Here is a 26,681-nt window from a genome sequence, read left to right as displayed (position 1 = left end):
GTACTAATACAAAAATCAGAAATTGACATGAACACAACTGGAAACTTAAACAAAAGCAATTTTTAAAGTATTATCTTAGCACCTTTTTGACTATGAAAGGGTTCAAAGGGCTGGGGCACCTCTCCTATGAAGAAAGGTTGAGAGAGCTGGGGTTGTTCAGCCTGGAGAAGAGAAGGCTCCAGAGAGACCTTATTGTGGCCTTTTAATATATAAAGAGTGCTTAAAGAAAGATGGAAAGAGGCTTTTTACCAAGGCCTGTAGTGACAAGGGACAACTGTTTTAAAGGGAATGAAGTGGATTTAGATTGGACATAATGAAGACCATTTTTATAAGAGGTGATTGGTAATAGCCTACATGGCTTTGCAAAGAGGAAATCATGCCTGACAAATTTGGTGACCTCCTGGGATGGGACTCAGCGTTGGTAAATAGGGGCAGAAGTGCAAAGCATTTGACACTCCCTTACAACATCCTTGTCTCCAAATTGGAGACACATGGATTTGATGGATGGACCGTTCAGTGGTCCAGCTGGCTGAATATACATACAAAGAGTTGTGGTCAACGGCTCCTTGTCCACATGGAGACCACTGGAGACCAGTGACAAGTGGCATCCCTCAGGGGTTAGTACTGGGGCCAATACTGTTCAACATCTTTGTTGGTGACATGGACGGTGGAATCAAGTGCACCCTCATCAGATTTGTGGACAATACCAAGCTGGTGCGGTCAACATGTTGGAGGGAACAGAGGCCATCCAGAGGGACCCGGACAGGCTCGAGAGGTGAGCTGAGGCAAACCTCATGAAGTTCAACAAAGTGAAGTTCAAGATCCTACACCTGGGTATCAGTAATCCCAGACACACCTACAGGTTGAGCAGAGACATGATTGAAAGCAGCCCTGCAGAGAAAGACTTGGGAGTGATGGTTGATGAAAAGTTCACCATGAGCCAGCAGTGTCCACTTGCAGCCCAGAAAGCCAACCAAATCCTGGGCTGCCTCAAAAGAAGCGTGGCCAGCAGCAGGTCAAGGGAGGTGGTTCTCCTCCTCTACTGTGCTCTTGTGAGACCCTGCTTGGTTTACTGTGTTCAGTTCTGGTGTCCCCAACATAAGAACATAGAACTGTTGGAGCAAGTCCAGAGGAGGGCCATGAAGTTGTTAGGAGAACTGGAGCACCTCCCCTATGAAGACAGACTGAGAAAGCTGGGGCTGTTCAGCCTGGAGAAAAGAAGTTTACGTGGAGAGCCCATGGCAACCTTTCAGTATCTAAGGAGGCCTACAGGGAAGCCGGCAAGGGACTCTTCATCAGGAACTGTAGTGATAGGACAAGGAGCAATGGGTGCAAATTGACAGAGAGGAAATTTAGGTTAGATATTAGGAAGAAATTTTTTACTGTGAGGGTGGTTATACTCTGCAACAAATTGCCCAGGGAGGTTGTGAGTGCCCCAGCCCTGGCAGCGTTTACAGCCAGGTTGAATAAGGCCTTGAGCAACGTGGTCTAGTGAGAGGTGACCCTGCCCATGGAAGTGAGGTGGGACTAGGTGATCTTTAAGGTCCATTCCAACCCCTTGACATTCTATGATACTATGATTCTGTGATGAGGATGGTGAGGTACTGGAACAGATTGCCCAGAGAAGCTGTTGGATGCCCCATCCCTGGAAGTGTGCAAGACCAGGTTACACAGGTCTTTCAGCAGCCTGGTCCAGTGGAAGGTCTCCCTGCCTGCAGCACGGAGGTCAGAGTAGCTGAGTTTTAAAGGTCCCTTTCAACCCAGACCACTCTATGCTTCTATGATTCTATGATATAGAGGCCCTTCAGATTCTCATTGTGCATCTTTGTAGCTGCCGCTTTTAAGACAAATCTGTTGGGCAACTTTCTGTTCTTCACAACCTTCTCTAATGTGCTGGTAAGTGTAAGAACTCAATCTTCCAGAATCTCTGCTGAGTCTTTAAAAAATCATGGATTTCAGGGAATTCTGTGGGAAAGAAGGACTTAGTTTGCCCTTTGCTTTGTTTTTAAGTAGAAAAATTGAGGGATCAGTTCTGTATAAAATACAAAAAGTACGCTTAACTTGAAAACATGAGAAATTGGTTTTAAAAGCAAGACTAAAAAAGCATGTTCTTGCATGGCTGTGTTGCTGGCTTGTAAAATCAGTTATGTGTTTCAGAAATCACACCCGGTTATCACAGGTTTCTCATCATATATTGACATGAAGTAGCAATATGGCTGAAAGAAGATGAATTCTCATTCAAGATTAGTGTTCTCTCAGATAGGACCTGACAAAATAAAACAGTGTAAGCCATGTCATTGTAACATTTCTCCTTTTTTGTCCCTTAATTTTCATTAGACAATTGTTTTTCCTAGTTGAAGCATTTATGTATACTAAGCAAGCAACAGAGAAGCAATATAAAATTATTAAAGTGGTACAGAATTAAATCTTTCTTTTTGCAATTAAAATGTCAAATGTAAAAGGTTGGTCAGTTTAAAGTATTTTTGGGATGAGGGTCTCACATCTTCTAGACTTGCTAAGCAACATTTAAGAAAACCACAGTATAAGGAGTATTTTAGATTCCTATTCAGTAAATCTCATTTTGGATCAAGATCCTATAGTAGCATAAACAAATAATCATAATAGTTTACAATCAAACAGATTAACATAGTTAAGGAAGCTGCATGTTCCTCATTTGACAATCTGAAATTATTACCATTTCTCTCTTTCTGATGTAGTATTTGGTATGTGTATACGAAGTATTTATATTTCAAATGCTGCTTTCACAGTATATAGAATACTATATAGGAAAGGCCAAAAATATACCAGGGAGAAAGTATTCTGCAATGCTTTTGTCCGATGAGTAAAATAGCATCTAAGTTACTGATGAGATATCTTGATGACAGGCAATAAAACTGCAGCCTAACAAATCAGGTTTGGCTGCACTGGAAATGTTGTGTTTTCAGTTTCTGAAGTCTGCATGATTCTGTGTTATGATTTATCAAGACCAGCTGTTCATATATCTCTTAGTCAAGTCAAGTGGGGTATACATTCTGCCTTTAGATTTGGGGATAGCTTTGCATACTCTTTGTATAGAAATGAGAAAGTTAATGAATTTTCAATAGCAGTTTCAGACAAAAACAAAGGGATGATGAAAAAACTGGGGAAGCCTCTCCAGCAGCTGAGAAGGCCTTGATTTCATGGTGCACTGGTGAAGGAATTGCTGTAGAGATTAATAAATGAAGTCCTGAGAAATGTTATTTTCTTTAGTGATAAGATTAAAGAGATCAGTTAAAACTCAGTATTTATATTGTGTTGTGGGAGGCAAGTTTTTCCTGAAACATGCCCTGCATCTGTAAAGCTCTGTGTATGCCTGTTATTTTGCAGAAATATAAATGATGAGTTACATTGCTGCAGTTCTACCAATGGACAGCTTGGACATCATCACAAGATGATCACATTTTTTAATGCCTCAGTTGAACAAGAGCAATCCTCCTTAGTGGACTCTTGTACTACTCCTTAGTCACCAGCTTATATTGCACAAACCTCGCATTTGTATTTTTTCTCTGAAAGATAAATGTCTTCTTACAAAACAGTCCAATATTCCATCTGACGTCCTTAATGATTCCTAGCATCAACTGAGCCCAGTAGGAATTCACAGCAATGATAATGTAGAGCACATAAGTGGGTTGGTGCAAGGTCTGGAGGCATTTTGCACTTGCAGTTAACTTAGTCTGCCGTCATCAGTACCTTTCAGATACTGCTTTTATATCTGGGTTAGCAGAAGTCAACTCAGTACCATTTGCAAATGAATCAGTGGCAGTTCCAGGTGTTTCCCAGGAGACATTTATGGCCCCATATGGACTATTCAGGTAATTTTTAACCTCAGAGAGATACACCTTGGCACAGCAATACTAGCATGTATGCAGATGAAAGGACACAATTTGAAGGTAGTAGAGAACAAAATCTGCTTTCTTCTGTAAGACACATCTACTTTGTCTAACTCTGTGATTATTTCCTAAATTGCTGTTACTTAGTCTTTGAAAATTACGCACCTCTACTGGTACCATCAGTTGCTAACCAGCCCACTGCATCAAGGGCTTTGAAGTGCAAACATTGCAGACAGCTAAATGTCAGCTTCCCACATCCCTGACTGTCAGGAAGTTTTTATTTCAATGCAAAGGCCTTTCAAGGAAAAAATGTACTTCTGTTTCAGCTGTGGAAAGAAAAGAAGCAAACAGGTGCAGAAATTCTCACTCACACCTCTGCTGTCATGCAAAAGAGTTTAAGCATTGAATCACGGACAGTTAACACAACCACATAGCCTTGATTGGTAATTTTTTCTCCTGAATGAAAATTTCTCCTAAATTCTATGTCCCAAGTAATTGTTAGGATGGGAAAGATAGAAAGTTTACTCTTTAGATTTTATTTGCATTTTTAATGTGCATATTAGGGCAAAAAAATTCTAGGATGAATAGATTAAAAGTCACTTAAGTTTCCATCAAAAGGTCACTGCTTAGTGGTGGCAAAGTTAGGTGCTCTTCTGCCCTTATTTCTGGGTAAGAGAAGGTGAGTTGAGGAGAATCTTGGCTCTCCTTTGAGCTCAGTAGTTGGGTTGAACACACACACACATATATATATATAACTGGACATTCTGAGTGCTAAGTCAATGTAAGTTGCTAATTGTCAGGAATTGAAAATACATTTTCTGTGAGTTAGCTGAAAAAATTTTCCATTCCTGAAAATTTAATCCTCACTATTTGAATGTACTACACAGAGTAACTGTGTACAGTTACAGACTACGTGAGTTAAGACTTGTTCCTCCCGCTGATTTTCAGAGATGACAGGAGGATTATTAATTAAAATTCTAGTGTACGAACAGACAAATTAAGGGGTTTCCTGGTAGCATGGTCCTGGTAGCAAGCAAACTAATTTATTGATATTTCCTATCTAATCTCCTCCCTGTGGAAGCTTTTTTCTTTCACTCCTTCTGCTGTCAGAACTTTATCAAAAGCCCTAACTTGACACAATAAAACAACATGTCTAGCAGCTCTTCTAATTCAACAAAATCCATTTGCAAGGTTCTGTTTTGGTTGGAACAGTAACCAGAACCACACAGCTGATTCAATAAGTGCTTTTCACCCTCATCATGCACAGCTTTAGGGAAATGTTGGCTCTACCTGGTTGTTTGATCGGTGGCAACCATATTGCATACAGGAACAGGAGAGCATCTACATGCTGCTTACACTCAAGGAAGTTAAGAGAATACAACAGTTACAAAAGACAGTCTGTTCCATCTTAAATTTATTGTCTCAGTTACCTTTAATACAGGTACATGCATGTGTTTGGTACTGGAGTAACAGAAATAACCTTCCTCTTGTTCTTTACACCTTTTAGTATTATCTCATATAAGAGGGCAAAATTAAGACACATGGACAAAGTGTAGTCCATGTAGTAGTAGTCAGAGGCAATTTTACTCTCTGGCCTTCTGCAGTTCTCATGGTAGGTAGCTCCTACCATGGTAGATAGCAGTGTAGGTAGCTCCTCATGCCAGTTCTGTAAGAAAGCAGTGAACAGATTTAGTGAATAAATTAGATATAGTAATTAATGTTTCTGACAGTGAGATTTTTGAGCTTTGAGAGAAAGCAAGGAAGAAGTAGAAAAGAAGCAGCTGCTGTTAGGATGTGACTCTCTGGAATTAATCTATGATGAAAACCAAAGTTTTATGTTATAACTGCAACCATTCTGTTTGTACCTTGCAGTGAGCCACCTCTATGGATTTGGACTGATGGATGCTGAAGCAATGGTGATAGAAGCAGAAAAGTGGACAACAGTCCCTCCACAGCATGTGTGTGTGGAGAACACAGATCGGCAAATCAAGTAATACCTGCTACCAAAACTCTTGCTGGCATAAATTTATGGAAAGAATTTGGGTATAATTTACCCCTCCTTTGCATTTTGAAAGCTATACCGCGAATCTCTGTCACATTCACAGATGTCAGGTCATTTGCCTGTAAACATTGTTCCCTGTAGTGCTTGGGGAAAGGCCCTAGTTTAAAGAACTAGGTGTAAAACAGGCCAGACTGGATAACGATAAATTTTGATATGGACGATGCACCAAAGAACAATGTTTGGTTGAGTGAACTTCAGTCACCCTTGTAAGAAAAGTACAGACTTACCAGTCCAGGATCTAAGAAGCAAATACACTTTCCATACTCTCTCAAATAGTCTTAGGAGAGTCTCTAGCTCAGAGCCTAAGACTAAACTGTTTTTCACTTGCTAGGATAGAGTGTCTGTAGAACCAGGCTTAAGAGCAAAATTCTCTTTGTGCACTGTATGGATATAGAGACAGCATCAATTATAAGGCACACTTTCAAAGCATTAAGATTATTGTTTGATAATTATATTTGGCAGGCTTGATCCATAACTGGTATAGTCTGCAAGGATACTATGCCAATTTAAACCACATGCCATTCAGTACAGTTAATATGTAATACTTGCTGTTACGTAAGCAAGGACTATAACTATGCCAGGCATTTCCTGGGGTTTAGCAACCGGCTGTGATTCCATGACAATCCTAGCAATTCTCAGCTGGCCACTAATCCACAAAAATGCTCTGTCCGAAAGACTTATTCCTATTTTACCTTGGGTACGTGCTTAACAGAAGTACAGGCCATTAGCCATTAGCCATTAGCTGCAGCAAAATAATTACTCTGTGATGATATTTTTAGCTAGGAAGTACATGTTAAAACTAATGGTTATATTCTACCGACTTCTCATTGTCCCACCCTGTCATTCACTGCTAAACAAAAAATATGTGGTTGTCTATTTTACACAAAAAGCAAGAAATGATAATGTTGTTTGCTATGTTTCTATTATAGAACAATACGACCTGACAGCATTGTCCGTTCAATTTACAAAGCCACTGGCTGTTCAGATAATCCTAACCACCATGTGATCTACTTGGAGCATGTGGTTGTGCGCATCACTATTACTCACCCTCGGCGTGGAGACTTGGCAATTTACCTAACCTCTCCATCTGGAACTAGGTCACAGCTCTTGGCCAACAGGTATAGTATGACAACACAGCTTCACAGTACAGTCAGCATGCAGAGCCTGCGTTGAGATGTCCATGCCAGCAAAGAATAGACAAGTCATTACAGCAAGATTGCTGGCAGACACAGGCTAATTATTTTTTCTGAGAGAGATGGGCAGAGTGAAGTACAAATGAACTCAAAAATTATGATCTCAGTGGAAGAGTAGTCTGTAAAACTGCTGAAGGATATAATCTCCAAACTAAAGACTAGTTAATTTTGATAGTCTTTTGTGGTCCACAAGTTGTTAGATAGCTGGAAATGTGAAGAAAATAGTAACAGGCTCAGTGTTCATAAGGAAGCTGAATGGAAGTGTTTTATATACTATAGCCATTTTTTTTTCATTTTGCTGCTTTCTTTTCCATTTTTTTTTTCCTGGAAATAAAAATCAGATAGAATAGTGGTTCTTTACTGCTATTTTCTTTAAGTTCCTGGTGTTACCAATTTCTATATCCTGTTTTTCAAAGTAAATATACTCAACCCATGAAAAGCTCATAATAGGACAACACTGACATTTTCTTGGAAGAAAACATTGACAGACTTTGCAGGTAAATCTCGCTAAATCCGTGATCAACACCACCACCTCCTACCACAGATGATTAAGGCATTAAGACACATCAGAAACCTTCTCACACTTTACCCCATTTCCAAATGTGCAAATAAGTTATATTTGCACTAAGAAATGCTTCTATACTTCTCCATGTGGCTAGAAATATTCTTCCCAATGGGAGCGTAGTATGATAGGGAATCTTTTTTTCCTTAGTGACTAGCAGATTTAGATGACTGCCATTCTGTTAGACACAAAGATCGGCTCCCACATAAAAGTTGATGTTAGTGATGTTATAGGGACCCCTGGTGGCCTAGTGGTTAGCATGCAGGACTCTCACTGCTGCAACCACGGGTTCGAATCCCAAGTCCCCCGGGCAGATGGTAGCTCGTTAGCCCTGTGAGGCCATCCATCTATGAGAAGGACACTCTAAACAAACCTACGTCCTGAGGACCTCACTGCCACTGTCCAAGCTTGCTTGGCCCCGGCAGATGAACCTTAGGATTAAAGGGTGGGCTCAGTTCAGCGCAGGCTGTGTCTCACCTAAAAAATCCATTGCGCAGGCTGGAAAGGTAAAAAGACCTTTCCCCAAATCTTCGTTCACGAAGACTGGCCATTATTATTAGTGATGTTATATGTCTCAGAAACTGCAAAACCTGCCAAATATCAAACTTGTGTTGTAAGAACTCTTCTGCCATCATGCTTAAGTCTTCTAAAAAGTTTATATCCCTAGTCCTACTCTCCAGGACTTCTAATGAAGTGGGAATGGCCTGCATTCCAGACTGCTCTTCATCCACGCTTCCACACCTAGAAATGCTGACTATCTAGCTCTGGAGACTTGTGTGTCCTCCTGTACCTCAGTGGTAGAAGGACTTATCCTTCCTCTTGAAAAAAAAGGACTTGTTTGGAGACAGTCAGATGGACTTGGTTCTGATTGAAGTGTGAATGTCCATTTTCATTAGAGATTGTGTTAATATAAAAGAAAAGGTGTACTGAAAATACTCTTCAAGCTATAGACATTAATTCATCAAATGGACAGAAAGTTGTCTTGGAATTTTGGGGTCCTCTAGAATATCTCCTGTGCCGTCAGAGCCTTGCTGATAAAAGCACATGGGCACACACATCTATGTATTTCCCTGCTACTCTACTACGCTGAACAAAGAATTTGTTCTCTGCTAACCAGTGCGGAGGCAGGCTTCTCTTGTTAGTTATGAAACAGACTTTTGTTTTTCTGTTTGAAGAAATCCTTTTTTAGTTTTCTTTTCAATTTTCATGCAGCAGTCCTTCCTTGGTCCAAAGTGAAAAAAATCAAGAGTCCTCCAATTAGGTATCCAAATGAAACAATCTTGTGTAAACCCAGTTGTCTTAACACAGCTAACTTTTGGCTCTAGGCTTTCGTGTGTTGCAGCTGACCCACAGCAAGTGGGATAAACATTCCAGTAGTCGCAGTTCACCTCTGGTGATGACTGTTATGTGGAATAGGTACAAAATTTGATTCAGTCAGTTTCTCTGTAACCCCTGCTACATAGAAAGTAATTACTTTTCATACCTGTCACAGAGAGAGAGAATGTAAGTATATGTATTAAAATAAGGGGAAGTTCATCTGGTTTTTTTATACTACAGTATCACAAGACTGGCCAGAAAACAAAGAAGCCTGAAAGGCCTTTTCATGTTTTGGCACTTCTCAAGAACCAAATTATTCATGACAGAGCTCGTAAAGTCACACCAGAAATTCCCTTCCTATGGGAACTTCGGAGATATACTGACTAGTCATCACATTTTACTGAAACAAACAACTCTGGGCTACTAATATTAGGGATAAATGTATATTGCACATTCTAGGTCTGAAATACCTAGAGCCTTCACAAGCCCTTTCTTAGCGTAAAGGAATGGATATGAATACATTACTTTTCAATATGGTATTTCAAAAAGGCTTATTTTATTTGGTCTGGCTGTAAGAAGTCATACGGCTTAAAGGTCTGGAAATCAGTAGTATCCTGAATGTTGTTGAGTGTATGTTTTAGCATCATTTTATAGAATCAAACTTGAAGTAGGAATGTTGTTGTTCACTAATATGAAAAATTAGTTATGAGGTGCTTGATTCTTAAAGTGTTAAAAATCAGAATAAATGCATTCAAGTATAAGCGTGCATGGAGATATATTGGCAGCAAGCAGTCTGGCTTTTTTTCAATAGGCAAAGGTCACAGATGCTCTTGTACATTGCTGCTACCTGACTTAGATGCTTTCTCAGATGTACAAGACTTTTTAATGCACACATTACATGATTAATAACAGCAATACCAGCTGTTTTTACTGAACCCAGGGAAAACCTCATTGCTTTACTGTTAATCATCTGGGTTTAATTTGAAACAGTTTGCTGGTAAAATGTCTTTAAGTCCAAAAGGTATATTTTACATAGGCACTTCTTCTCCCCCAATTCTGGATGAAAAGTCATTGTGTGTAGATTCTGGTGCATTGACAAGTAGGTCCCTCAAGGCAGTATCTGGCCTTTTTTCTGCATATTTTATCCCTAATGTTGGCATCCCCTAAAATGACTTCAGTAAGAAAATTTGTTAGTCAGAGTCAATATGGATTCCTTTGCAGTCATTTGGTGGATTACACTGTCACTGGCTTGAGCTTTATGTGCATTCTTCAAAAACTACATTACAAGGAACATCTGCTTTGTTGTTTCGAAAGTACTAAACATGATTACGTTGGATGTACTGCAACAGAGGAAAATAAAGGCTAGGAAAGTGCTGGCTGGTGTGAGGATGAGGCTACAGTTAAGACCAATGGGGAACAGTATCCCCTTTTTGAAAACAGTTGGCCATTGGATTTGGCATCATGGGTTTCTGAGTGTTTTTTGAGACATACCGAGCTCAGATCTAACAAACATTCAGTACAGGGAGGCTATGGAGGGGAGGCTAAACACAAAGGGGATAGAAGAAGCAAACTTAGGGGTCATTTGTCTCCCACTGAGGTCATGGCTTATTTAATTCTTGCCTTTAAATTTAAAGCAGCTGTTGCCACTTGAACTGCATAACTGAAATATCTCAGCCACGTGGTGGCAACTTTCCAGGCCACTAGCTTCCTATGCTTATATGGCCCTGACATTAATAATACTTCTGTTCACTTACAAAGGGAAGTATTTTCATTACCATTTTTGCCTATCGTGAAACCTTAGACAATCAGTAAATTTTAATAATACCCTCCTCTACAGGAAACTCTTAGGCCAAAAACAAGGTATTCTTATCTAATCTTACTCACTAGGTTGCTTCATAAAAAGTCTTGGCAATCAAAAGTAGAAGAAACCTTTCTTTATAGGTGCACATCTTTATTGCAATACTCTAATATTAAACAAAACCAACATTACATTTTATGTATCCAAATCTGATGAAAAGTATAGGGCCAACCTTCATGCTGAGTGCCCCTCTCTGAAGAGGTATCATTAAGTCCACAATGACCAAACAATAAGCCTATGCTTGTACGGTGTCTACAGGCTGAATCAGTTCTTGGAAAACTATTTCTCCCAACTCATACTTGCTATGTTTCATTTCATTCACGTTGACTTTTATTTTTTTTTATTTTTTTTTTCTTTTTGGTGTGTGGGTGGTGTTGATGAACAGATATCCCAGTACCAAGGAGCTGGCTGACCAGTGGGATATGTGGGGCTCCTCAGCCTGACATATCCAAATATAATGATGGATCATTTAATGCGGATATGTGCAGTGCCAGGGGATAAACACTCAACATTTAAAGATGGTGGTTGCTGTACTGTCCACTACTTCAGGCTGGCAGGCATTGTAGCCTAGTGTTCACGTTACTATTCTCCAAACTACTTTATCATGATAGCTCAGAGATCTCCATTGCTTCATATCTCCAGTGCTTCATAAAATTAACTGTGACAGCCAGATGTAAAATGGAAATTTAAAAAAAAAAAAAGTGTGTATGCTTATATTTTAAATACATCATCTTTAAATCCACATCCAGAAGTTTTAAGTGATCTTCCACATGTAGGTGAGAAAGCTTTTAGGATGCCTAGTGTTTTCTGATGTTTGGGTTTTTTTCCAAATACTTCAGGTGGACAGTAGGGTCTGTCTGAAGCTTTAACTTCTGTTAAGTCAATTTGAGCTGTCTTCAGTTTATCAGGGGCTGTATCTCACAGGTAACTAGTGATTTGTCCCTATGGAGAAGAGGTGCTTTAAGGAGAATGGTTGACCAGAGCATTTTCAGGTATGCACCTTGGGAAGGCATTCTCATAGTCTCTCCAAACTGTAAGCACACTAGAAGTGTTGTGGCCAAGCAGGCTGGTGGCCAGGCACCGCTTGCCTGTCAGGCTGCTGATTTAGTGGGCTGGAGTACATCATAACAAAGACCACTGCTACAGAGAAGAGAATACCTGTCTCTTGCCAGCTACTCCACTGAGCCACCAGTCAGTGCAGGGCCTCCTAGCTGTGAGCTGAGTATACAAGCATGGCTGTCAGTCTGGTGCAGCTGCACCTTCACAGGTGAAAAAAATTATCTTCATAATAAAGCAAAAGCTCCTTTTATGTGTGTACCTTCACTGCATTTTCTAACATGAAATTAAAAATTAAAACAAATTCTTCTGAGCATCTGGAATTTAGAGATTTGTTGCTAAAAAGCTGACACACTTGTTTGTTGGTTTTTTTAACACTAGAGGGTAGCCTTATGTTCCCACTTGTGCACTTGTGAAATTGCAAGAAGGTGGGTGATTGACTTCCTCTGGGTCTAAAATTTGATCACAGATTAATTTTGTGCTTTAAATTATATTCTTAATGGTTATGCAATTTTTAGGCTGAAGTGGTGACAATAGAAGCTTCTTCAATTTGGTTTTATTCTGTACTGTGCAACATACATTATTATATAGACCTACATATGACATGTGATGAGTATGGCATAAAACTTCTCAGAGAGAGAAGAGTGTTTTTTTTAAAATGCAACGCTATTCATTGTAACTAACAGCCTATAATTAGTTTATCTGAATATAGTCAATTGTGCAGTCACATCCACCCTCACTTGAGTGTTCTGTTACTGAGAAAGATCCCTTGAGTAATTGAATAACAGAACTGGCATTTTGTTGTGGTTATGTTAACAAATAAGTTTTCAAAATTCAAATGCTGTTAATCACTTTGGTCTTTAAAGGCATGGTTTGTGCATGAGTACAGGTTTTGCAGATGATCATGGTCATAAAAACTATCAGATTATTCTAATAATATTATTTAACTAGTTAATCTATAATAATCTGTAACAGTCAATTAACAATTCATTAGACCGCATACTAATCATTTACTAATCCATGATAATCTGTTTGATAAGTATGTCCTTGATATGAATTTTGACTTGGCGTCTGTTGGGACATGTACAATTTCGGAAGAATTTATAACGGAAAGTTAGGAATTCAGTTTTCTCTAGGAAGGCTTTCTACCTAGATGGTAACTCCTTCTCAAAGGCAGTTTCAGTGCTTTCTCCCTTCACATAGAAAGAGAAGTTGTCAGCCTCTCTCCCTGACATGTGAGAGGAGACATGCCCTAACAGACATGCACAGAGGTCTTGGGAAGGCAGGGGAGAAACAGAGAGGATAAAAGGGGTCCTGAGGGGGCAGGAACTCATCTTTTGCCCCTGAAGGCCCAATGGGCCGCATTGTAAAAAAAGTGGTCCTTGCATCTGAAATAAACCTTCTTTTCAATCCTTCCACTGCCTTGGCATTCTTGTGAAGAATACCTGCATATGTTTACCTTACAGCATCAACCTGACAAATAACAAAGTTACCATCTCGACTGGTCCCATGCTCCTTAAAAGATCCTATTCCATATGTATTTTTTCTGGATAAGGAAAGTACACCTGAACATCTGATCATTTAATTCATTTCTTCCAACAATCCTGGCTCACTGGGGAGGTCCCATACGACTGGAAGTTGGCAAATATCACCCCAATCCATAAAAAAGGCTGCAAGGCTGACCCGGGTAACTACAGGCCTGTCAGCCTGACCTCGGTGCCTGGCAGAGTTATGGAACAGATTATCCTGTGTGAAATCACACAGCAGCTACAGGATGGACAAGGAATCAGACCCAGCCAACATGGGTTTAGGAGGGGCAGATCCTGTTTGACCAACCTGATCTCCTTTTACGATCAGGTGACCCACCTAGTGGATGAGGGAAAGGCTGTGGATGTGGTCTATCTGGACTTCAGCAAAGCCTTTGACACTGTCTCCCATAGCATACTCCTGGAAAAGCTGGCAGCCCACGGCTTGGACAGGGGCACTCTGTGCTGGGTCAGGAACTGGCTCGAGGGCCGGGCCCAGAGAGTGCTGGTGAACGGAGCTGCATCCAGTTGGCAGCCGGTCACCAGTGGTGTCCCCCAGGGGTCAGTGCTGGGCCCAGTCCTTTTTAACATCTTTATAGATGATTTAGATGAGGGGATTGAGTCCATCATCAGCAAATTTGCAGATGACACCAAGTTGGGAGGGAGTGTCGACCTGCCGGAAGGCAGGAGGGCTCTGCAGAGGGATCTGGATAGACTGGAGAGATGGGCAAACTCCAATGAAATGAAGTTCAACAAGGCCAAGTGCCGGGTCCTGCACTTTGGCCACAACAACCCCCTGCAGCGCTACAGGCTGGGGACAGAGTGGCTGGAGAGCAGCCAGGCAGAAAGGGACTTCGGGGTGCTGATCGACAGGAGGCTGAACATGAGCCAGCAGTGTGCTCAGGTAGCCAAGAAGGCCAATGGCATCCTGGCCTGCATCAGGAACAGTGTGGCCAGCAGGAGCAGGGAAGTGATCCTTCCCCTGTACTCTGCATTGGTGAGGCCACACCTTGAGTATTGTGTTCAGCTCTGGGCCCCTCAGTTCAGGAAGGACATTGAGGTGCTGGAGCGGGTCCAGAAAAGAGCAACGAGGCTGGTGAAGGGACTTGAGCACAAGTCCTATGAGGAGCGGCTGAGGGAGCTGGGGTTGTTTAGTCTGGAGAAGAGAAGGCTTAGAGGCGACCTCATCACTCTCTTCAACTACCTGAAGGGAGGTTATAGCCAGGCAGGGGTTGGTCTCTTCTCCAGTGGTTGCACTTCTCCAGTGGTTTTGGGGTACCAAGCGACGTTCTGTGAACACTGAATAAAAGTGCAAATTCTCTTGTGTCTAATCTCTGACCAGGAAGGGTCCTCCTTTCCCTTCTCATATGGGATCAGCATCACATTGCAGTGTCTGAAATAGAACTTAGGCCTGGATTATGTTATTTCTAGTATCAGGGTTCTGACCTCTTCACCCAAGATCTAGGTAATTAAATTATGGTATTGTTTTTTATTAGATGAAAACATCAGATGCCATTAGTCTCTCACTTTTACCCAAACTCAGTTCTGTCAAGTGTTTGAAGAGGGTGATACCTTGGTCATTTGAGGATTGAGGCCAGTGTCTCAGTTATATTTCACTTCCTTACAAGAAGTGGCATATATTGAGTCTCTGTTGTCTCAGTCACTTAATAGTTTTTATTGGTTTTAAACCCCTTTTAAGTATTCCAATCCAAAGGCAAAAATAAATGTTACTGAAATTTTCCGACTTCTAAGTTGTTTGTGTTTACAGTATGCTGTTAATACGATGGAAATATGCAGTTTTCCCGAGACCCATGAATCCTTATATTAAATAGTATTAGCAATTATGATTTTTTGCAATGAATTCTCTTTTACGTTACAAAAAACGATGTCATGTAAAGATTCTCTTCCACTCTTTCTACCTTCTACTCTTGAATCTACTTGCAATACATGTGAGAAAGCCATCCTGAATAATGTAAAGGCACAGATGAATGAACTGGGTGATTAGGATACTCTTCAAGAGTATGCGTCCTTGGAGGCATAGCTCTGCAGAAAAGAAGTTTCCTTGAAATAATGTCCTGATTTGTTTTAGGCTATTTGATCATTCCATGGAAGGATTCAAAAACTGGGAGTTTATGACTACTCACTGCTGGAGTGAAAAAGCAGCAGGTGACTGGATCTTGGAAATCTGTGACACTCCATCTCAGCTGAGAAATTTCAAGACTCCAGGTATGACTGTAACCTTTATTTGGGTTCTGTGAATTCTGAAGAATGCTTGCTGTTTTCCACCTTTTATTTACAGCTGAAACATCTCATTGGCTTTAGTGCGAAGGCAGAGTTGGTAAGAGCATTATTCTTAATTTCAGTTATCAATGCACTCTTCATTTTTATGTCACTGTTATTTGCCATTTAAGACACATGGTTCACTTTTATTCTGAACTTATTCCTGGTTTCCAGGAAAATTTCATGAGGATAGAGTAAAATTCCCTCTTTCTTGCAGTTGCATGTGTTGCATCAAAAAATAGAAAGAGATGTTGGCCATTTAGAGCTACATCATACTCTGTAGCTGACCGATCCCTGTGCCATCTGAGAGGTTACCAAGAGTCAGTGCTTTAAAGAAATCCAAATCTTTACTAGTCACAGCTTTCAAGGAAAAAGATACAAAACTGCCCAAAACCTCATGTGCCAAATTTGAATGAAATTATGGTATCTCCATCTGTGTTCTTGGATGTTGAATATAGATTTATCAGACAGATCTTCAACACAAGTTAGAGCAGCCCAGAGTTACTTGCTGTAAGAGTTTTGCCTGTGACTTTCATGACTGTATTTACTTGGCCTATATCGACTGTATAAGGCCCAGGGATTTATTTTCATGTTGGTTTTCTTAGCCTTGTATTTATTAACCTGCCCATAAGAAAAAGTGGCATTTATAATTTTTTACATAACTAAAAAATCTCACTTTACAAGAGAAAGAAATTCACAGCTCCTTATCACTGGTAGGTTGCATGGTGCTCCTGTGTGTATGGACAGAGTGCTCAAGCCTAGCATTTATCCGTTCATGAACCATGCTCCTAGAAGAATTTTTGGGGCTGCAGGCACTTTTTCTTCTTTTAATTCCCACTGCACGGTTCAGTTTCATTCACATATTTCAGTATGAGCTCTTTGAAAGAAACGGAGACTGAGAGAAGAGATTTAAAGAGGCTCAGGGGAGTACGTGCTTACTTATATTTGCTATATAAGGGATTATGAGAGATAAGGTTATGAGTGATAAACATTTGGATTTACTGAAAATTCAAACTTTAAAAACTATTTTGAAATAGGTACATTATACACAGGCAAAAATGCCACTGTTTATGTATGAATAGTGAATATAGTCCCTCCTTTGGAATCCTACATCAAAGTAGGTAGAAACCCTTTAATAAAAATATTCAAAGGTGAAATGTCATTTAAGCAAGATTAAAACAGTTTAAAGAGATGAATACTACTGATTTATTGGAAATCATTTATCACTAAATCTAAGTTAACACTCTGATTGGATTTCATGTCAGAATGTCATAACACTGAAAGTGGCAAATCTAGTTGATTACTGCTTCCTGATAAATAAAAACTAATTATAAGAATTGTGCTGTGAAATATATTTAGGATTACAATGACGTTACCAATAAACTTAGTTTATAATTGTTGTAGTTTAACCCCAGCTGACAAATAAGTACTATGCAGCTGCTCGCTTACCACCCCCCATCCAGTGGGATGGGAAGGAGAATCAGAAAAAGGTAAAACCTGTGGATTGAAATAAGAACAGTTTAATAATGGAAATAAAGTAAAATACAATCATAGTGATAATAATACTACTAATGATAATCATAGTAATGAAAATGGAGATAAAAAAAGAGAGAGGGGAATAAAACACAAGAAAAACACGTGATGCATAATACAGTTGTTTGCCACCCGCTGACAGATGCCAGACCCTGACTCCCATCATCAGCTCCCAGCTATCTCCCCCCAGTTAACGTACTGGACATGATATTCTATGTTATGGAATATCCCTTTGGCTAGTTTGTTTTATCTGTTGTGGCCATGCTTCCTCCCAGCTTCTTGTGCACCTGCTTGCTGGCAGATCATGGGAAACTGTAAAGTCCTTGGCTTAAAGTCAGCACTAGTTAGCAACAACTAAAACATCAGCACGTTATCAGTGCTGTTCTCCTTCTAAATCCAGAACACAGCACTGTACCGGCTTCTAGGAAATAAATTAACTCTATCTCAGCTGAAACCAGGACAATAATTCAGTGAAATAAAGGAGGCATTCCTTCTCAGGCAGCTAAATAAACTCACAAAGCAGTAAGTTTTCTGATTTCCTAAAAATAGATTCTGAATTCTAGAGACATAGATGTTAAGTGGAAGTATTGGAAGCTATAAAAATAAATCTCTGTGAACTCATTAATAGAGGATATTGAAGTATGTTTGTTCTTAAGTTGGTAGGTTATTGGAAGTCATTAAAATTATTCAAATGAGCCTTGGTAAGTATGAGTACTTCTGTTGTTTCTACTACACTAAAAAGCATACATAAACATTGACTAAAATGTGAACTGAAGGGCTTATAGGCTTTGAGTTTAAAATCAGAAAGTCTAGCATGATAGGCTATGTGCATGTAGTTGACTATTCTAGAAGAATGTTAAGTGTTTCAATTCTACTTTGACTGAAAAAGGCCCATTAATGTTTCTGTCACCAGATATAGGGATGAAGTACTTTGTCTTCCTCTTTATTGAAATTTGGCTTGTTAAATTAATCAGATTGGAAATAAGCCTTTGTGTAGTTCACCTGTTCAAGGTAAATGTGCCATTCTGGGAGGTCAGGGTGTCCAGTCACTCCTGCAGCTTAGAGACTCAGTGGGACTATTTCCATCATGACTTAGAACAAACCAGGGCTCAGGAGGAATTCTAATGTATGATCACAGAGTTGTCCAGTCTCCTTCCTGTTCCAGTTAGTGTGTAGGCCAAATTCAATTGGCTTTATATGTTTTACTTTGGACAAAAATGAACCTACTCAATTCAAAATTATGACAAAATGAAAGTGCAGATTTTATGCTGCTTAGATGATTTTCTGTCTTAAAAAAATCTTAGCACACAAATCAGTCTCACTCAACTGCTGTTGTTTAAATTGAATGAGAATTTTAGTTCTTTATTTCTACTCTGCTTTAGCTCTGTCATGTTCTGATAGCCAATCTCAACTTTTTAGGGAAGTTTTCTGTCTGTCTGTTAAATCATCTTCTCTTATTGCCTGACTCAGTTGTCTACATAACCCGATTTTAGTTTTTTTAGGACAGTAGACCAGCAGTCATAAGCCAAAAATTTTGGAACGCTTTTGCATAATATGAGGCTAATAAGTCCCTAATGAAGACCAAGATAATGTATGATTTTCAAAATTGCTGAGAGGCAAACAACTTTTGGTCTGTGGTAACTATTTACACTATGGCCAGTGTTATTTAAATGTTATCTGTATAGTCATGTGGTTAACTTTAAGCACAGCCTTTTGAAAATTCTGATTATCATCCCCTAGAGCTCTGGAAGGAAATGCTAGCATTGCCAGTATTTTGAATTTCACTTTATCACCACTGATCACTTCTCACAATAGCCTTACAGTGGTGAAAGGTTCTTAACCAAGTGATGTTAATTGCACCACTAAAGGAGAAGCAAAGTTTCCAGTACACTAGAAAGGGGTATTCATTTAGAAAAGCAACCATAGACTATAAGCAGAACTGCTTGGGGCTTCACGAGGAGGTGTGATGTTTGAGGGTTTTTTAAATTTTCAGTGCTTTAGAATTTGATAGAGGAGAACCATTAAGCAACAACTAAGTAGTTTAATTTTAATCAGATTACTAAAAAGAGACAAAAATTAATGTTTTTCAACTCCATCTTGTACTTTTTATTCCTGACACATGCAGGAACATCTCTGGTGTGAAGGACAAGTTAGGATAGCTCTTCACCTTTATGTGTACCAGAAGCCAATAGTTCATCCAACAGGCATGAAGAAAAACCACAGAGCAATGCATTTCAGCTCTTCCCTTGTTTTCTCTTTCCTGGCACACACCCTTCACTAAAAAAGAGGTAGCATGGACCTATTTTGCAAATTTTTCATGTGGGCTATTCTCCAGACGTATTTTGCAGCCTTTTTACATCACCAGGACAGTCTCAAAGTGGCCAGCTACATTTCCAGCTTTACACTTCAAAGCCTGTTCCTGCACACTCCTGGTTTACATATGTAGTTGTATAGGTCTTACCAATTTATTGGTTTCAATACTTTACATATATTCTTCTCAATGCTGCAGTGGCTAATCTCATGGAACTGATTTCTTTTGCTCTGTAAGAACTAAAGCCTAAACATGCAAACCGTGAAGAAAAGACACAATAAGGCCAGGGGATTTGGAGAAAGTAGACCTGCCCAACTAGGGTGTGTGGAGGAAGCTAATCTAAAGGAATCCTGCTGGAGAGCTTACTCTCTACTTTCTTTTAACCACAATGTAAAACGCTGCTTGTGAAACTATTTAGGTTTTTATGTGCATTTGGATTTCATAAGATACAGTGTGGTTGTGAATTTGCCTCCTAATTCATTATATACTGTCTAGTAATACATCCCCCATCTTTCCAGAGCAGTGTTTGCCTTCTGCTGGAAGCTGTCTAGTAACTCTTTTGTTCAAAAAGATTTGGAAGTGCCTGTCATATATTAGTGGTGGATAAACTCAGCTGTTTGGGCATTTTGGGATTAGTCTCCACACTGAACAGAATATGAAGTAAATAAAAGGTGCTTAAACACAATTTATGATGCCTCGCCAGTGTATCACACTTGATATCTCCATCATACTTCTTTCTTGTTTGTGTTCTCTGCATGTGTTTATTTAGCTATTGAAAGGTCTTATAATTAGGAGTTGCCATTTTCATGTAATCAAACTGAGAACAAAGAGTCAATGTGTCATCATATCCCTGCACTGGCAAAGTAATGCCACATCTGTTGCCTGTCAAGAAATGCAGAGTGCAGTTCATAAAAGTAGTGCATGAGATTTCTGCATTTAATTTTGTAGAGTTTATGGAGATGGACATGTGTTTACTGTGAAAGATTGTGATATGCCCTTTCTCCTCTAGATACAATATGAGACCTTTGTTACGCATACTAAATACAAGCAGAGTAAAGGATTATTCTAGCCAAACTAAATGATGGAATCAGCCAAAAATGGGGAAAGAAAGATTTTGGTCTAAATGTGCATACTTCATTTATTCATTATAAAAGTGTGCGTGTCTGTAGATGTACTTAGTTATTGAAATAATTGCATTGTGCAAATTAAACCAACCTTGAGGCAGATTCATTTCTTTGCTGGCAAGTCACATGAATTTTTCCCCTCTTTATTTACTGAACAAAGACAGCTAACCTCCTGAGAGACCCTACATTATTCCCCTTACTGCCTTTTTTGCATTACATATACATTCAAAGTGACAATCCTTCCTGCAGTAATATTAGTACAAGACCTTCCATATGCGTAAAGTCCAGACACAGTACACTTTGGAGCATCTGTGGTTATTTTTAGTGGGTTCTTGCAAATATTTTGACCAGTGTTCTGGAAGCAGTATAAAAACAACCCTTGGGAAGTTAGGTGAGCTTTGGCTCATAATCAAGACAAGGATGAAAAGATCTGAATAACGTAGCAAAACACACATTTTTTGATTGCACCCAGTATGTTATGGTTTACATGCTATAGATGTGGGTTAAAAGACAAAAAGGACAGAGACTGGACGTGGAGAAGCTCTGTCTTTGAAAAGGCTGTAGAGATGACTGCGTACACAGTTAAAAAGTATGTGACTTCTTTTCTAAAACGAAAAGTGCCGTTAAGGACCCAGCTGGATCTCTCTAAAGGACTTCAAGATGGAACTTGATTCCCACATGTCTGTACAGGAAGAAAATACGTGATTTGGGTCTTTTTAATCTAATGAGACTTTAAGACCTATGTGTATGTGGATAGGAAAAAACAATTTGAAAATGAGGTTCATGCAGTTTTTACAGCCAAAATAATTAGCCAGTAGTTTGACCACAGGTGTGGTAGACTCATCACAGCAGTTGATTTATTTAATTAAATGTCTCTCTAAAGAAAGTAATATTTTGATTCAGCTCTGAAAAGCTGGAAGCTACTGTGTGACACAACTGCTGTGTGATGTAGTCTCTGATCTGTTAGTTTCTTCTCAATAACTGAATATAGAGCAGAGAAGATTTTATATGATGTTTAGAAATTTCTGTCATTTAGAAAGATTAAATTGGGTTGGCAAAAGATATGGAGATAACAGATTTCTCTCTTTAGCCCTAGTATAAACTATTTAAAACAATTGGTCTGTGATCTGTCAGGTAGCGGACTTACTTATTGTTACTTACTGCTTGAAGGATGCATGTAAAATCAGAGAGATGCATATTGTCTTTGTCATGCCAATGGAGATTACCAGACAACATTGGGGAAAATAGAGAAAATCACGTGCAAAGTGATTCAAATTAATTTGGTTGCTCAGATTGAAAAGGTCCAAGTGAATAATATTTCAAATTATTGAGGATCATTAAAATAAATTTTAATTGAATTTAATTTTACATGAGGTATACTAAATTATTTTTTTTAGAAGAGTGATATCTGGATTACATTTCTCATTAAATGATAGTTCTAAGAGGAGAGCGTTTTAACCACAGAACAGCCTCCAAAGCAGGATCTTTCAAATTCAAAAATAAATACTCATTGCTTCTCTGATTTCTTTCTGTTCTGATGAGAATTTGATATTCACAACTAGCTATCTCAACACAGATAAATACGAACAAGAGAATAGAATTATACCAAACTTATGTTCCAGTTTTCAAGCCAGAATATGGGGTTTATGCATCATTACTTTAGGAATTATTTCAGGCCTGAGTCTTTTTGCTCTTTCTTGAAATTCACCAAGTAATATAGACAGAAAGGTGGGAATGGGAAGTCTGCCCTTTGTGTTCTGACTGCCTGAATTGATGTCTTGATACACTTTTACCTTTTTATTCTTCCCCCCAAAAAAACTTATCAAAAAGCCAGATAATACTTTGGGCAGCCAAACAATTTTTTTTTCTTCACTCAAGTATTAAGAGGATAAAATGTTAGTGATGATCACAGACAATACAGTGATATATCTGCCAAATAACTGGGGCAAATAAATAAGAAATTATGCTGGTTTGTGGGGACACTGATGTTTTTCCCTGGAGATTTTAAAAAAAGCTACTTCCTGTTTATCAAGTTGTGTCCTATAAGTCAGTGAAAAGTACTCTTATGTAACCCCTTTCTTAAGTCACAATTCTGAGTACAGCTACTTAGCTAAAAGATCTCAAATAATAAATAATTGCTTCACAATTAATAATGCTCTGAGGAGAAAGTGAAATCCAGATGCATGCAATGAAAATATGGTGTAAAGATCTGATTGAAGAAAATATGCTTTCTCAGTTTATAGTGAAACAAGTATTGCACTGAAGACACTTATTTGAAGAGCAATGTCATCTGTACCTACTCACAATATCATGCTTGAAAGTGATATGTTTCTGTAAGATGCAGTTCTGAAACTAGATTTTAAAATACTTAACTTCCAGGCAAATTGAAAGAGTGGTCCTTAGTACTGTATGGAACATCCATCCAGCCTTACTCACCAAGAAATGATTTTCCGAAAGTGGAAAGAGTGCGCTCTAGTCCAGTTGAAGACCCTACAGAAGATTATGCAACAGACGACTATTCAGGTGTGTACATTCATTGACTCTGATCAAGCATTTACTGAACACTAAATAGGTTGACCTCAGAGTCTGCATATGTAAAATGTTCAGTGAATTGGATTCTTCATTGAAGACAAGAAGTATTTGTTTCACAGTTTAAAGTTAGATATTTTCATTTTATGTTTATGAGTAAGCTATATATACATACGTATGCACATATATGTGTGTATATGTGTATATATATATATACATATTTACACATATATGTGCATATATATGTGTATATATATATGCACATGCATATATATGCATATATACATGTATGTGTGTGTGTATATATATATGAAGAACATTAACTTCTACATCTGTGTTGTTTCCCACTGATCCCTATAGAGTTGTTTCAGCCTTAATAGTGTTAGATTTTTGGCATTGCAAAATAAGTCAAGTTGGCAGTTTCCCACATGTAATCCACCATTAGGAGCACCATTTACATTCTCCTTCCACAGCATACCAGTTCCACCGTCTCTATTTTAGATGGAGAGCTGCAGTAGTCCTTGTTTTAATAGGTGATGAAACACTACTGTCTCTGCTGTAAAGGTCACTAACTTCTTAAGTTTTTATGTGAAGCAAACTCACTTTACTTCAAGTTTAGCTGCTAGAAGAAATTTGAAGGTGGCTGACAAATTCATTTCATTCAAGAGAAAGCAGTGATCCTGAAAGTTATAACTTCACTCACAGGCATTGTTCTTCTGCATAAAGACAGGACTTGATGGTTCTCTCCTCCCATAAAAGGAAGGATCTGTTTGAAAACTGTAAGCACAGAATCATAGAATATCTCAAGTTGGAATGACTCCATAAGGATCACCAAGTCCAACATGAGTGTGGGTGAGATGGAAGCCTTGCTAATCAGCAAGTACTGTCTGAGGCTTTTGCAGAGTGTAGCAAACAGAGCACTGGGACCCTTGGTATCTGGTTCATTGGGTCTTGGACCAGTTGTTACCCAGTTGGTAACCTGAGTAGCCACTGATCATTATATCCATAATTTATGCTGACCTGCTTTTTATAAGTGATTTTGCTAACCATTCCTAATTATGATTTACAGAAGCCTTTGCGTATTTCAAATAAAATGCAGAATTATTTGTTACCCCTTGAGAAAGCGTCAGTTCAGATCCAGAAATAGTTTCTCTTTGATAAATTCTATAGAGGATGCCCCACCTGCTAAAAATTATAAATCACTGTGAATAAATACTAAGACCGGGATTGCATGGTCTTTAGGTACTAAGAAGACTTTCTTTTCTTTTCTTTTTTTTCTTTTTTTCTTTTTTTTTTGATGGAACTAAATTGCTGTTTGGAATTCAAATCAAACAGGTGTTTCAGAAGCTTTCCTGTCTGACCCTCCAGGAGTCACCCTGGCAGTCACACTCGCACCACCTGAGCCAGGGCCAAGGTCCCTTCACAGATGAACACACCACTCTCACACACTCAGACCAGATTTCCATGCTGGCTCGACCCTAGGTTTCCCACAGCAGAGTTTTAGACTTCCTGATCCTTAAAATACTTCAATCTTGGTGCAATAACTAAATAACAGCTCAAGCTGGGTGCCTTTGAGGAGGGAGGACCCCTAACAAAGGAAACTCTGGGCTTTTATAGTCTTACAGTTTAAGCCCACAAGAAAGTCTCGAGGGCTCGGGTTCCTTGGCGCTTGCTGTGTCTCTCAGTGTCTGGTCACCTGTCCAGCACCACAGGTCCCCATGCTCTCTGTTTTGCCGAGGCTCAGCAGTTCGCAGCTCTTGCCCAGGCTCCCTGCCACCCAGAGTTCAATCTGCAGCTTGCACTGCAGTTTACAAACCAAGCTACCTGTACTGAATGTATTCCTCAACACAGGGAAACAGAGTAGTTGAATTTCTGCAATAAAATACCACATTTTAAAGTTTGAGAAGTATTAAATGAGTACTTTGTCCCCCTGTCCCTCTTTATTCTGTTTTTATTACAGGTCCCTGCAATGCAGAATGTAGTAAAGTAGGGTGTGATGGGCCGGGACCAGATCATTGTACTGACTGTCTTCACTATTACTACAAATCTAAGAACAACACAAGGTAACACGAAGAGAAAAATCACTTTATGTCATTGATTTCTTAGTGTATGTCCTAACTTTCATTCCTCTTCCCTGCTGCAGTCATGGATAATTCATTTTCCACTGAATTTGAAAAATTTTCTTAGCTAAAGAAACCCTAGCTAATCGGAATTCAAAGTACAGCTTTCGAACACCCTTCACTGATTATTTCCCCACCTCTTTTTTTTTTTCATAAGAGGCTGTCTCTCTATATATGTTTATATATAACTCTAATAGCTACTACAGCTTCTGTGATGAAGTGAAAAAGACAGGAAGAAAGATGGTCAAAAAAGATACTGTATGACTGTCTGACAAGGCATTTGCTAGTGAGATAGCATATGCTGTAGGGAATTAAATGTGGGAAGAAGGAGGTTGACCCAATGCTTTGAAGGGTTACAACTAGTAAACACATGATCATTAGAAGAGCAAAACTGGTGAGAAATACTTCTGCTTTGCAGTCATGGTCTAGGAATGTGGTGGCAGGTTATTTCATTAACGACTCTGCCTTCTCTTCCGTGCTGTCTGCAGGATCTGTGTTTCGACCTGCCCACCTGGTCACTACAATGCAGACAAGAAACGATGTAAAAAATGCTCACCCAATTGTGAAACCTGTGTTGGAGGCCATAATGACCAGTGCATGACCTGTAAATCTGGCTACTACCTGAATGAAGTAACCAATAGCTGTATTACCAACTGCCCTGATGGGTTTTACCTGGATAAGAGTTAGTATTTCTTGTTGTTTTCATATTGTGGGCTACAGAATTTGATCTGGGGAGGTTGCTGGAATACTTATGAGTAGGAAAAGTTGATGTATCTATCTCTTATTCTGTTCTTCTTATTATGTTGTTATTATATTGTTACCAAGTGTGATCAAGAATCTCATGAAAAATGTTCCATTATTTTAAAAACCATGCTTAGGGGCAGGATGGATATCTTTTCATCTGGGAGTGGCCGGCAGTAACAGTAGCAGAACTGAGGCAGTTCAAGAGCAAGTCCGCTGAAGGACAGAACAGATTATCATTATTCTGGAAGTGGACAGGCAGCACCCACATTCTGACCATGAGGCATTCCCCATTCACCCAAATTCAAATGATATGGCACAAGAAGTGAGAGCTGAGAAGTCAACCATGTCCACTGAACTGGAGCTGTAAGAAAAACAGGCTCTTCAGATGTAATAAAACTTGGTTGCAAATAGTGTTTCTGACAGATATGAACACTTCCAGTGATGTGACAGCCCAAGAGCAGTAATCCTCTGCCATGATTGATACCTACCTTCAGCTTCTTCCTGTGATTGCCAAGAGACTGACCATGTTTAATTTCCAGCTTTGGCTAGCAAAAATACTTAGACATACGTTTAAACATGTGCTTAAAACTGCAGTGA

The 26,681-nt window shown here is 39.2% G+C and overlaps 1 protein-coding gene across 5 annotated transcripts in view; it reads left to right on the top strand.

The window, feature by feature from the left end:
- Positions 1-26,681, top strand: part of PCSK5 (proprotein convertase subtilisin/kexin type 5) — a 212,224-nt gene that overhangs the window by 163,354 nt on the left and 22,189 nt on the right. For all 5 annotated transcript variants that reach the window (XM_027708433.1, XM_027708432.1, XM_027708435.1 and 2 more), the window contains 6 exons: positions 5,742-5,859; positions 6,861-7,049; positions 15,533-15,669; positions 23,071-23,214; positions 25,181-25,283; positions 25,829-26,022. In XM_027708433.1, coding sequence (XP_027564234.1) covers positions 5,742-5,859; positions 6,861-7,049; positions 15,533-15,669; positions 23,071-23,214; positions 25,181-25,283; positions 25,829-26,022 — 885 coding nt within the window. The remainder of the gene's footprint in view (positions 1-5,741; positions 5,860-6,860; positions 7,050-15,532; positions 15,670-23,070; positions 23,215-25,180; positions 25,284-25,828; positions 26,023-26,681) is intronic.

Source organism: Neopelma chrysocephalum, unplaced genomic scaffold, assembly GCF_003984885.1.
Source record: "Neopelma chrysocephalum unplaced genomic scaffold, ASM398488v2 Primary Assembly neopelma1_96234, whole genome shotgun sequence".
NCBI classification, from domain to species: domain Eukaryota; kingdom Metazoa; phylum Chordata; class Aves; order Passeriformes; family Pipridae; genus Neopelma; species Neopelma chrysocephalum.
The sequence above is the reverse complement of the archived record's forward strand: the minus strand, read 5'-3'. Positions and strand labels throughout refer to the sequence as shown.